The 13945-nt window shown below is 37.9% G+C and overlaps 1 protein-coding gene across 2 annotated transcripts; it reads right to left on the minus strand.

The window, feature by feature from the left end:
- Positions 1-451: 451 nt before the first annotated feature.
- LOC124140138 (ependymin-related protein 1-like) lies at positions 452-13690 on the minus strand. 2 transcript variants are annotated; one of them, XM_046507546.2, is made up of 7 exons: positions 13452-13690; positions 8176-8289; positions 4760-4838; positions 4377-4544; positions 2409-2509; positions 1299-1349; positions 452-548 (listed from the first exon to the last, which is right to left on the minus strand). In XM_046507546.2, the coding sequence occupies exons 1-6, from the start codon at positions 13599-13601 to the stop codon at positions 1329-1331; spliced, it is 633 nt and encodes a 210-aa protein (XP_046363502.1). In that variant the 5' UTR covers positions 13602-13690; the 3' UTR covers positions 452-548; positions 1299-1328. The 2 variants fall into 2 exon arrangements, with proteins under 2 accessions (XP_046363502.1, XP_046363494.1); XM_046507538.2 differs by lacking the exon at positions 1299-1349.
- Between the last annotated feature and the right edge of the window lie 255 nt (positions 13691-13945).

A 13945-nucleotide genomic window follows, 5' to 3' on the forward strand; every position in this document is an offset into this window, starting at 1 on the left:
ATGCTATAAGATACGTTTTCAACGTAAATTTCGCCAAGCATTACGCGATAAACTGTGGTTACAAATTTATCAAAGAAGTGCGAGATAATTTACATTGTATGGAGGTACTCAGAAAGAGATTGCCACATTCTCTCAGCTCGCCTCAAGCTTTGTTGGAAGCTGTAGTTTATTCAAAACGTTGTAATCAATGTTTTATTATCCTGTTGTTTGTTTATGTGTGAAATAAACAAGGTCACTCGTTTTTTAGTGTGCTGTATCTAGTAACAAAACTCAAACGATATTTCGTGATGCAAAACGACTACGGAAACACTGCCATATATCCCATAAACGCCGTTTTTGTTCTGTAAAGAATATATTGAATTTTATGCATTTGGTTTACGTTGTACTCGTTTTCATTTGCTATTTTTTAAAGAAATTACAATTAAAACTACATAACACATAACATGAGATATAAAGTGTACACTTTATTCAGTTAATACATCAGTTGTTGTCAATTTTGGTCAAAACAGATCCTTCAATGCTCGAACTGCCCTGCCTACGACTCCGACCTGTAAATCAACACAGAAGGACGTGACAATGATGTGATACATTTAGGACACAAGTGACAGACGAGCTTGGAAATGCCAACACAAGTTTAAAAAAGATAAATACAGACAAGATTTGTCAAAAGTATTTACACAAAAAATGTGTCTGACTTTTAAGTAATTCAAACACTTTGAAACACTACACAAACTGAGTGTGAACCAGACAGTTATTGATATAATAAGGGATAGAGTGTGGTTTACAATAAACGCCCTAAAGCACAATTTAATGCCCACACGGCATGTAGTTTGATAAAATGTTAATCACGGGCTTATTACGAGGACTGGTAAAAAGGTTCTAAACCCGACTAACTTTCAACTTTGGGTCATAACAAAGTGAACTACCCAATGTAGTACATTGTTTGAGTAGTTCATTGCAAGTGTATTTGGTCTGTTGAGGCCGTTTTTATATTAGTGACAGCCAGTTGAACGTGATAGGGGTCCAAATGTACACAGAAATGAAAAAGATAGAGTTGCTAGGAGTCATCAAGTTTTTGACTTTAGAGAAAAGTACTCCACAAGAAATTCATGACCGCAAGTCACAAGTGTATGGAGACAAGTGCCCTAGCTATTCCATCGTTAAGCATTGGATAGCTATGTTTCAGGCTGGGAGAATGAGCCTTGATGGTGACCCAAGGTCTGAACGTTCCTCAACTTCCATCTATGAAGATTCAATCAAGGAGATAGAAAACTTATACTGTCAGATAGAAGTATTACCATTGGTGACACTTGAGGAAGCCACACGTCTCAGCCATGGATCCATTGAAGCTATTATGCATGAACATAAACAGATGAATAAGATATCTGCTCGTTAGGAGCCAAAGTTTCTAAACTCTGATATTCAGGAAACACGAACTGACATTGCCAATGGAAATGTAGAGCTAATTGAGGAGGATTTCGTCAAATTCAAAAGGAGATTAGTAACGGGTGATGAAACATGGGTACACCACTATGATCCCGAGTCAAAACGTCAATTCATGGAATGGCACCATTCCACTTCTCCGGAACCGAAGAGATTCAAGTCTTCAACATCAGTGAGGAAAGTTATGGCCACACAAGGGTGTGATCCTTGTTGATTACTTAGAAGTCGAAACACGATTACCGGTGCCTACTATGCTGATTTCCTTCATCGCCTGAGAGATTCTATCACAGAAAAGCAGCGAGGAATGGTGACTGCTGGTGTTCTACTACTTCATGAAAATGTCTCTTCTCACACATCTCATCTTGCAAAGACTGCTGCGCGAGAACGTGAGATTCCTTACCCTCCATACTCGCCAGACCTGGCAGCAAGTCATTTCCATCTGTTTCCTAAACTGACAGTGCCATGACGACAACGACGACCTTATAGGGTGTATTCTGAAAACTTCTCATGATTTGAACTGAAAAGCTTCACTATTAACATGAGAAGTGTATTGTAAAGCAGGGAGATTATGTTGAAAAATAAAATTAAAAACTGTTTCACAATTGTTGGTCTTTTTGCTAGGGTTCGAACTTTTTTACCAGCCCTCGTACTTGCATATGTTGGGGTAGAAGAGGTGGGTGGTTGGAGGGTGGGTGTCAAGGTGGTATTTGAAGTAAATTCTTTGCAGCATCGTTTATGTTCAACATTTGACTGATTGAGGAAGAACCTCGAGCTTATTTTTTTTCTTTTGTATCTTTTTGACCAGATTAAAAACCGTAACTCCGGCTGCCATGCTTTATGGTTCCATCTTTACAGGATTAAAGTTCGTATTTACATTTGTGGTAGGGGGGTACTCTTAGCGTACACTATTGGTATCTTTTAGGTATACAAATACTCATATAAAAAATATGTCAGTGAACACTGACCGTGCTGCCTCCTTGCTGGCAGTTTGTTGGGATGGTGAACACACTGCGGTCCTTGATGCCAGGCTGGAACGACGTGATGAAGTAGACAACGTCGGTCTTGGCTGGAGACAGAACATAGTCATTATAGTGGCACAGACGAGGCTGTGTCTATCTATAGCAGTACACGTTGAAGAGGTTATAGCAACAGCAAATGTCAAATTCATGGTAACAGCAATCGACTATAGTTCTTAAGATAGATCATATTTAGCAAAACGCACATTGACATATCATCAATGAAGCATGTAGAACGGAAACAGACAAAAACTAAAATGTACCTCATAAAAGTTTTGAAGTGAACATCATGACGTGAAATAAACTGCTATGTGGCAGTGGATCGGAGATTGTTGAATTTTAGTGTTTCAGTGGCAGCAAAGGATTGCCTAGAAAAGTGTCTGGTAATCAGTATTCGTTGACAATCACGTGCGCTTCAACCAGATTCCCCGAGTCCATTCCATTGAGGAATCTTTAAGGTTTTGATCAAGTTTCCCATCATGGTTGGCTTACCCGAACTAGTTCGAACGATCAAGGGAAACATTTCATGTCAGGACTGTTTCAGCAGGTAAAATATGAGTTAGGAAATAAGACAGACACAAGATCCATTGGAGATATTTTTTTATCAGACTCTTATACGATTTGCTGCTATGAAAGTAGGATCAAGGAATTTATTTGTTGTAGTTAGCAGCTGGGGGGTCTTTGCCGGAAACATTGGATTCAATCCCCTTGAGTTAATATTTACATGGTCACTTGGGCATTTGAAAGTCAATATACCATCAAAGCTTAATGAATAATCCGATTTGAAGTTGACAGGAAAAAACAAAATTATCGCAATACAAAAAAATAATTCAACTGTGACGCAAAATTCTGAAGTCCTGGCGATAGGGTTTTGGTGATGTTACCCATTCCTGGTCAATCTGTGAGGGTTAGATACCATGGTCCTCGTGTGATTGATAAGCAAGTAAGTAAAACTGACTGTACAGACTCCAAGCCGCCGAAAACGAAAAGGTTGTGTTTTTTAATATGATAAAGGAATATCATGATAGGTCTGAAAATGTACCACCAAATGTATCTGCTATATATGATGAGTGCAGTTCTAAATGAACCAGTGAGCAGAGCATGTGGAGTTTGATGATTTGGGTGAGAAGGCTAGCCCCGTGCATAAACAATCTGGGGTGTTAATTCTTGATGTGAAATTAGTTCCACTAACTTAAGAGCAACATACATTTCTCAGATTTAATTCACCAGATTTAGGTCAGCGTATCGCTTGGACCTACTCACGTAGGAGCATCCGGAATGAAGTCAAATACAAGTAGGTGTTGAAAAACTAAGTAAGGACGTTTCGCTGTAGGTTCGCTTTTCGCTGTAGGTTCTAACACCGTTCTGCAACACTTTGATGTGTACTTGTGAACTACTGAGTATCTGAACTGTTCACTGATCATAATCCGGTGACTTTTCTTCATAAGATGAGGAGCGGTCGGGTAGCCCATTGGTTAAGGCGTTCGCTCGTCACGCAGAAGACGGGGTTTGATTCCCCATATGGGAACACTGTGTGAAGGATCATTTCTGGTGACCCCCACCGTGATATTGCTGGAATATTGCTAAAAGCGGCGTAAAACAACAATTACTCACTCACTCACTCACTCACTCACTCATACCATGAAGAACCAAAATCGGAGAAAAATACATAATGAGTCTTTTGCAAGAGTCTAATCTTCAGATCAAGAACATCAAGGCAAAGACAATGCAATTATTTGTACTCCTAGGGTTAGCTGATTGGAACATAACATACATATTATGTATTTTATGCTCATTCAATAGAATCTGAAGCTTTCTCCTTTAACTTGTCGATTTTAAAAAAAGGTTTTCATTGAATTTAAACTGAAATCTTGAAATGTATTATCCCTTACTACATGTATAACAACAGGAAGGTACCGTTATTCATCGTGCCATATGATGCCTCAACCATAGGGACGCAGCCGTCCGCCGTGACGACAAGGTTGACGACGTTGTCGGAGCCAGGTTTCTGGTACTGCCATGTGTTCACCTTCAAAGCCGTGTCGCCGTAGCCGAATGATGTGTTGCCAAGGAAACGGGAAATGGCTGATCGTGATACACACATTTATGTAGTTAGGCCCTTATGAATAACAAATATTAGAACTACTATTTCGTGTCGAGAGCGTCATGAAATTATGTCTGTCACATTATATCCGGCATCGTTAACTCAACAGATAATAATTGGAAAGAAGAGACTATAAGATTGTATTCGTTATTAAGACACTTGACCGATATTACAATAAGGACATTAAAGGACCTACCAGGTACACATGGCTCTCTCATTTTTTCCGTGGTGTCCAGAACTGTACACCCTGTGTCTGTTTTCACGTACTCTTTACCCTAAACATATGTACAGTTTTAAAATAAGGGACACCAGTTCCTTCACAGTTCGACCAATGTTGTCGTCTGGATGACACAACAATAAAGCAATCGGAAATGTAAATAAAACTGTCACTCAGTGGAGAACGTGTTATGCATGAAAGCTATCGCATAGTTCATAACATAACGCCTAGCTAATCGGCCTTTGTTTATGCCAAATAGTATACAAAACAACATATGATATATATACCCTGCTTTATATACATATACTTAACCAGCGCCACAGCACTTTAGGCCACCTTGCTATGTAGTCAACAGTTCAAATGTCAACAGCCACTGTGAGTGGCTAAACTTAGGAAATTCGGATTCAAACATTTTGAACAAATTCAGATGTTATCGTTGTGAGAACAATTATGTGACGTTTCAGCTTCATTGGTCAAGTGATATATCCGAGGAAATGTTTATAATGCTTTTTGAGAGAATATATAAGACGATATATGTCCACACATGAAAACCGAACATAGATGTGTTGAGTCCCACTACGAACTACACATATTCCAAATTTCATTAAATTGTGAAAGAGATGGCTGAATAGTGGCCATGAGAAGCTTCAGCTTTCAGTATGGTCGAAGTTAAAAGGCCAGCTCATGGTCAAAATATACAATACCGCAATACCGTACGGAACATATGTGTTCGGCCCCACGACTAACTACATATATTCCTAATTACATAGAGTTGCGAACGAAAACGACTGAGTAATGACCATAAGAAAACTCTTTCAATATGCAATCACTGCATTGGCCCAGTGATTTCTGAGTGGATGGTGTTTACAGTAAGGGGCAGGCCATTTGATGGTAGGGTACTGCCGGTTTTTTCTTCATTGTTGGGGTCTGAGATGTTTTTTCAGCACATTTCAATTTCTACCCATGGAAAGAATGTTAAAAGTTGTTCACTGTTCACTAAAACATAATAACAGTACAGTACAGGTGTAGGTGATTTTGAAACAGTATAATAGAACATTTTTATGTAATAGCATATAAAAGACAACGTTTTACAACACCATGTGTAGCAAAACCCAGTCAACTTGTTTGTACTTACATCTAATGGAGAAATGTACTTTTCAATTACTAAGATGATGGACATAAGTAAGCATAACTTTTGATGTAAACTGACGAAAAATAGAAACGTTACCAAACTGAAAGTTGGACACACTGGGCCCAAACCCCGAATAGTGTTACAAAATGGTTGAGAATCAACCGCCGTAACAGAACCACAACAGTTTGTTGAGCAATGCACGTGCTACATTACCCAGATCAGTGACACTTGAGTTTGTAGAGAAACCTTTGCTGCACTTGCAGCATACCAGCTTACAAAGATATGGATATAAAAAGAACGATCACAACCAAACCGTTGGGCAGTTACAAATAACATACTGAGGTTAATGGTACTGAAAGAACAAGCCATTGGTATTATACACCTAGAAGCAACGCATGCCCAGTTAGCCGAGGCACTCTCCCATTGTCATGGTTAAAAAACGTGATAGCTCCTACCACTTTGCCGAGATTATAGACGCCTCCATGCAGTTACCAAGCCTATATCATTCCCTCTACCACCTCTGCAAATATGTTTAGTGTGCTTGACTGTGCTAGTGGATTTTGGCAAACACCACTCCATTCAGATGTAGAACACAAATCGGCCTAAATTACACCCGAAACAATTAAAACTAAGCAAATGTAAATTTGCGACAAAAACAAGTCACCTACCTAATGGCATATCTTCAGCAAAGATGGATAGCATGTCGATCTTTCAAAAACAGATTCAGTCACACACATCCAACCCTCTAAAAATGTCCATGATGTGTGTCATTTCTTAGATTTGGCCTCGTATTATCACAAATTTGTGAATCTTCCAACAATTGCCAACAGGCCTTCGAAAAGCAAAAGCAAGCCCTTATGACAGGCCCCCATCCTTGCATATCCCGACCAAACCGAACCCTTCATCCTCACAACTGATGCATCTCAAACTGCAATAGGGTACATAGGTGATTCTCATGGAATGGAATGATGTTGTTAATTCATGATCCATACAAGTATCTTCCTGTTCTGTTTTTAGGAACAAACAATGTTGATTGGTAACGTTTCTTTTGCTCGTCAGTTTCCAAGTAAGGGTATATGATGTTTAATGGTCATTTCCCATCACAGTCAAAAACTTTTATGGCCACTTGAAATGGAAGATTTGAAATGATTATTAATGAATAAGGGTTACAGGCATACCGTCTCTTATGGCTATGTCTCTGTCAAAGATTATGACTTTGTTCATGAAATTTAGTGGTCAAAGTTGTTGTAAAAAAACGAACATAAGTGTTGAGCCCTACTATGAACTAAATAAGAAAACGGCTGACCAGTGTTTCAGTATGGGTCAGTAATGACCAAGAATGAGTTTTTTTTAATATCATTGAAAGTAAGCAGCAGCCTTTTAATTCAATTTGACGTTATTTTGATGTTGTATCGTCCGGTTAGCCCTGGGTTTCTCTTGTCGATGGCGATCTGTTGCTTATAATACAACTGGCCTCGGTCAATGTGCACTCAAGGTAAATAGCTAGCCTCCAGCTCGGTGTTTGATATCTGGTTTGTGTCAATGGCAGCCTTCAGTTGTAACGCTGATGTTGTTTATGATGCCGATATAGGATTTGTGTCGGTATTTCCTATCTTATGTAACGCTAGAACAAGTGCCACAAGCTCACGATTAATGTTTGATAACAAGGACTCACGTGGGGGCTTAGCGTGAAACCTGTTGTTGACTGTCAAAGATTATCAAGAAATGCCAACGCTTGTTGAGTAGTCGATGTTTATAAGAAGAGGATCCAGAAAGGAAATCAGGTTGAAGTCCCGAAATATACAGTACGTCTTTGCAGTCCGTATAAAGTGTTTTGGGTGATGTTTTCGCAGGTGTGACAGTACATTTACATATTTAAACACGTAGATTGATGACAAAGCACACATATACATGCTGCATAATTGTGTATTGCATCTTAGCCTGTACAATACGGCAAACTAAATGGGGACACTTATATAGAGCTTAAAGAGTTTCATACATTAGTTTGACGGGCAATAGATCTTTAGCCCGTGACTTGAAATATGTGTGTGGCTGACTTAAAATTATGTTCACAGAAAAGGATTGCTTACTTTGAGAAAGAGTTTAGTATTTCTGCCGAAAAAACATCCCTCCACGTCGTTTTCAAACAACCTTACTATAATACGTTAAATATTGCGTTAAAGCAAACCAAAGAATGTTGTCATCAAATATAATAATCAAGATGGTTTATTTTGTTCCGTACCACTGTCTAAAACATACTCACCGCTTTATAGTCAATTATGACATTCGTTACTTGCACTGTCCCATCTGGTTGATTCATGTGGGCCTCCAACCGCATCATCTTTGCATAGTAGTCATAGGACATTAGGTTGAATCCCTGGTGGTAATATAACATAGTAGATAGGACATTAGGTTGAATCCCTGGTGGTAATATAAACATTGTAGATATAGGACATTAGGTTGAATCCCTGGTGGTAATATAAACATAGTAGATAGGACATTAGGTTGAATCCCTGGTGGTAATATAAACATTGTAGTCATAGGACATTAGGTTGAATCCCTGGTGGTAATATAAACATTGTAGATATAGGACATTAGGTTGAATCCCTGGTGGTAATATAAACATTGTAGTCATAGGACATTAGGTTGAATCCCTGGTGGTAATATAAACATTGTAGATAGGACATTAGGTTGAATCCTTAGTGGTAATATAAACATTGTAGTCATAGGACATTAGGTTGAATCCCTGGTGGTAATATAAACATTGTAGTCATAGGACATTAGCTTGAATCCCTGGTGGTAATATAAACATTGTAGATATAGGACATTAGCTTGAATCCCTGGTGGTAATATAAACATTGTAGATATAGGACATTAGGTTGAATCCCTGGTGGTAATATAAACATTCTAGATAGGACATTAGGATGAATCCCTGGTGGTAATATAAACATTGTAGATAGGACATTAGGTTGAATCCCTGGTGGTAATATAAACATTGTAGTCATAGGACATTAGGTTGAATCCCTTGTGGTAATATAAAACATAGTAGATAGGACATTAGATTGAATCCCTGGTGGTAATAATAATAAATAGTAGATAGGACATTAGGTTGAATCCCTGGTGGTAATATAAACATAGTACATATGACATTAGGTTGAATCCCTGGTGGTAATATAAACATAGTAGATAGGTAATTAGGTTGAATCCCTGGTGGTAATATAAACATAGTAGATAGGACATTAGGTTGAATCCCTGGTGGTAATATAAACATTGTAGTCATAAGACATTAGGTTGAATCCTTGGTGGTAATATAAACATTGCAGTCATAGGACATTAGGTTGAATCCCTTGTGGTAATATAAACATTGTAGATATAGAACATTAGGTTGAATCCCTGGTGGTAATATAAACATTGTAGATAGGACATTAGGCTGAATCCTTGGAGGTAATATAAACATTGAAGATAGGACATTAGGTTGAATCCCTGGTGGTAATATAAACATAGTAGATAGGACATTAGGTTGAATCCCTGGTGGTAATATAAACATAGTAGATAGGTAATTAGGTTGAATCCCTGGTGGTAATATAAACATTGTAGTCATAGGACATTAGGTTGAATCCCTGGTGGTAATATAAACATAGTAAATAGGACATTAGGTTGAATCCCTGGTGGTAATATAAACATTGTAGTCATATGACATTAGGTTGAATCCCTGGTGGTAATATAAACATAGTAGTCATAGGACATTAGGTTGAATCTCTGGTGGTAATTTAAACATTGTAGATAGGGCAGTAGGTTGAATCCCTGGTTGTAATGTAAACATAGTAGATAGGACATAAGGTTGAATCCCTGGAGGTAATATAAACATTGTAGATATAGGACAATAGGTTGAATCCCTTGTTGTGATGTAAACATTGTAGATATAGGACATTAGGTTGAATCCCTTGTTGTGATGTAAACATTGTAGATATAGGACATTAGGTTGAATCCCTGGAGGTAGTATAAACATTGTAGATATAGGACAATAGGTTGAATCCCTTGTTGTGATGTAAACATTGTAGATATAGGACATTAGGTTGAATCCCTGGTGGCAATATTAACATAGTAGATAGGACATTAGGTTGAATCCCTGGTGGTAATATAAACATTGTAGATAGGACATTAGGTTGAATCCCTGGTGGTAATATAAACATAGTAGATAGGACATTAGGTTGAATCCCTGGTGGTAATATAAACATTGTAGATAGGACATTAGGTTGAATCCCTGGTGGTAATATAAACATAGTAGATAGGACATTAGGTTGAATCCCTGGTGGTAATATAAACATAGTAGATAGGTAATTGGGTTGAATCCCTGGTGGTAATATAAACATAGTAGATAGGACATTAGGTTCAATCCCTGGTGGTAATTTAAACATTGTAGTCATTAGACATTAGGTTGAATCCTTGGTGGTAATATAAACATTATAGTCATAGGACATTATGTTGAATCCCTGGTGGTAATATAAACATTGTAGATATAGAACATTAGGTTGAATCCCTGGTGGTAATATAAACATTGTAGATAGGACATTAGGCTGAATCCTTGGAGGTAATATAAACATTGAAGATAGGACATTAGGTTGAATCCCTGGTGGTAATATAAACATAGTAGATAGGACATTAGGTTGAATCCCTGGTGGTAATATAAACATAATAGATAGGTAATTAGGTTGAATCCCTGGTGGTAATATAAACATTGTAGATAGGACATTAGGTTGAATCCCTGGTGGTAATATAAACATTGTAGTCATAAGACATTAGTTGAATCCTTAAGGGTAATATAAACATTGTAGTCATATGACATTAGGTTGAATCCCTGGTGGTAATATAAACATTGTAGATAGGACATTAGGTTGAATCCTTGGTGGTAATATAAACATTGTAGTCATAGGACATTAGGTTGAATCCCTGGTGGTAATATAAACATAGTAGTCATAGGACATTAGGTTGAATCCTTAGTGGTAATATAAACATTGTAGTCATAGGACATTAGGTTGAATCCCTGGTGGTAATATAAACATTGTAGTCATAGGACATTAGGTTGAATCCCTGGAGGTAATATAAACATTGTAGATATAGGACAATAGGTTGAATCCCTTGCTGTGATGTAAACATTGTAGATATAGGACAATAGGTTGAATCCCTTGTTGTGATGTAAACATTGTAGATAAAGGACATTAGGTTGAATCCCTGGAGGTAATATAAACATTGTAGATATAGGACAATGGGTTGAGTACCTGGTTGTGATGTAAACATTGTAGATATAGGACAATAGGTTGAATCCCTTGTTGTGATGTAAACATTGTAGATATAGGACATAAGGTTGAATCCCTGGTGGTAATATAAACATAGTAGATAGGACATTAGGTTGAATCCCTTGTGGTAATATAAACATTGTAGATAGGACATTAGGTTGAATCCCTGGTGGTAATATAAACATAGTAGATAGGACATTAGGTTGAATCCCTGGTGGTAATATAAACATTGTAGATAGGACATTAGGTTGAATCCCTGGTGGTAATATAAACATATTAGAAAGGACATTAGGTTGAATCCCTGGTGGTAATATAAACATACTAGATAGGACATTAGGTTGAATCCCTGGTGGTAATTTAAACATTGTAGATAGGACATTAGGTTGAATCTCTGGTGGTAATATAAACATTGTAGATAGGACATTAGGTTGAATCCCTGGAGGTAATATAAACATTGTAGATATAGGACAATGGGTTGAGTACCTGGTTGTGATGTAAACATTGTAGATATAGGACAATAGGTTTAATCCCTGGTTGTGATGTAAACGTAGTAGATATAGGACAATAGGTTGAATCCCTTGTTGTGATGTAAACATTGTAGATATAGGACAATAGGTTGAATCCCTTGTTGTGATGTAAACATTGTAGATATAGGACAATAGGTTGAATCCCTTGTTGTGATGTAAACATTGTAGATATAGGACAATAGGTTGAATCCCTTGTTGTGATGTAAACATTGTAGATATAGGACATTAGGTTGAATCCCTGGAGGTAATATAAACATTGTAGATATAGGACAATAGGTTGAATCCCTTGTTGTGATGTAAACATTGTAGATATAGGACATTAGGTTGAATCCCTTGTTGTGATGTAAACATAGTAGATATAGGACAATAGGTTGAATCCCTTGTTGTGATGTAAACATAGTAGATATAGGACAATAGGTTGAATCCCTTGTTGTGATGTAAACATAGTAGATATAGGACAATAGGTTGAATCCCTTGTTGTGATGTAAACATTGTAGATATAGGACAATAGGTTGAATATCTGGTCGTGATGTAAACATAGTAGATATAGGACAATAGGTTGAATCCCTGGTTGTGATGTAAACATAGTAGATATAGGACAATAGGTTGAATCCCTGGTGGCAGTGTAAAAGGCGACGATATGCTTGTCGTAAGAGGCGACTAACGAGATCGGGTGGTCAGGCTCGCTCATGTGGTTGATGCATGTCATTGATCCCAATTGCTTGGATCGATGCTCATGATGTCAAATACTGGATTGTCTGGTCCAGACTCGATTACTTACAGACCGCCGTCAAATAGCTGGAATATTGTTGAGAGCGGCGTTAAACAACAAACAAAGAAACAGAATTTTCACGTCGATTATCTGCACATTTACTCCCAATACCGATTGTCATATCTCTCCCAATTTTGGATGCGTTCGTTCGGCCAATGCGTTCATCTGCGTTGTCCAGCTACATCTATGGGGAGCAACTCACACTACCCTCTCAAAAATAACGTCGTCCAATTTACGATGTCTTCAAGTTGCGAGCGTATGTTCAGACATGACGTCATGATAGAGCAATGTTTTATCGTGAAACAAGCTGCGCTTCGTTCTTCATTGTTCTTTGCGATTTATCGCGTAGCTATTTTTATATAGGGCATCATAATCGCTGGACAAGTTTAAAATGGATATTTGGTGAAAAGCACGAACCTTTCGGTAGCGAAAACGTTATGATAGAATTGTTTTATCCTTATTCGTTTAAACAAACTGTTTGATAAGGAAACTCGTGGAAACTTTGTGTTTTGAGAGGAGCAGAACCTGCTTAAAATAATCAGAATTTAAGAAACAATCTAGTCTCCTAATCGGCCAAGACGAAATGGGTCCCGACAAGCATTTAAGAAGGTAATCAATTTCAAATAGAGTTTAGGTCTCATGTCACGCTTGCGAAAGGAGGAAAAAGTAACTCCCCTGATATTTACTTGTCAACAATTCTATTTCGAAAACCCTTTTGCAAAAACTCACATTAGGAATGCTACTTTTTATGCACTGTTCAAACAAAACGACCATTTTGAAATGATTTCAGATACCTCTTAATTTACATCCCTTAATTTGTATTCCTTTTATACCTCAAAGCGTATTTACTTCATTAACACACTTGAAGCCACACTTCGTATGTGTATGTTGGCAATGTCGTCGTATTGGATTACTTTTAAATACGGCCAAATATTCAACTCACATCTAGGGCAGTTGGGGTGTTTTTTCCGGGAAGTAAGGCGCCCCCAAACTCTCCCAGGAGGGCTTCAAACTGCCTGTCCACACAGCATTTCTGTGGCTCGACAGCAGCGTTGGTGACAAAGAAGGAAGCGAGAAGACAAGACAGAAACATGCCGATCCGTGTCAGTGTATTCAACTAGCAAGTAAGAGCAAATGTGAGGCTTTGTCACATAGATCTACCAGCTGAACATTCCCATGAAGATTTCATAGAGTAACTGAAGATATGTTCGCTGCGATGTATATATAGATACCAGTTAGCAGAGGTCGACATAAGGTTACAACTAATAATGCTGTAGGGTACACACACACACAAATGTTTCACAGTTGCGGTCTTTATTGAATGCCAGTGATTATTGCGCACTATGTTCATGATCGTTTTCCTGGCCATTGTAACAATATTCCAAGACGATTATTTCTTTCAAGAATTTATTCGAAGCATCAATTACATATAATTAG

Source organism: Haliotis rufescens, unplaced genomic scaffold, assembly GCF_023055435.1.
Source record: "Haliotis rufescens isolate VD_foot unplaced genomic scaffold, xgHalRufe1.0.p SCAF_28, whole genome shotgun sequence".
Taxonomy (NCBI): domain Eukaryota; kingdom Metazoa; phylum Mollusca; class Gastropoda; order Lepetellida; family Haliotidae; genus Haliotis; species Haliotis rufescens.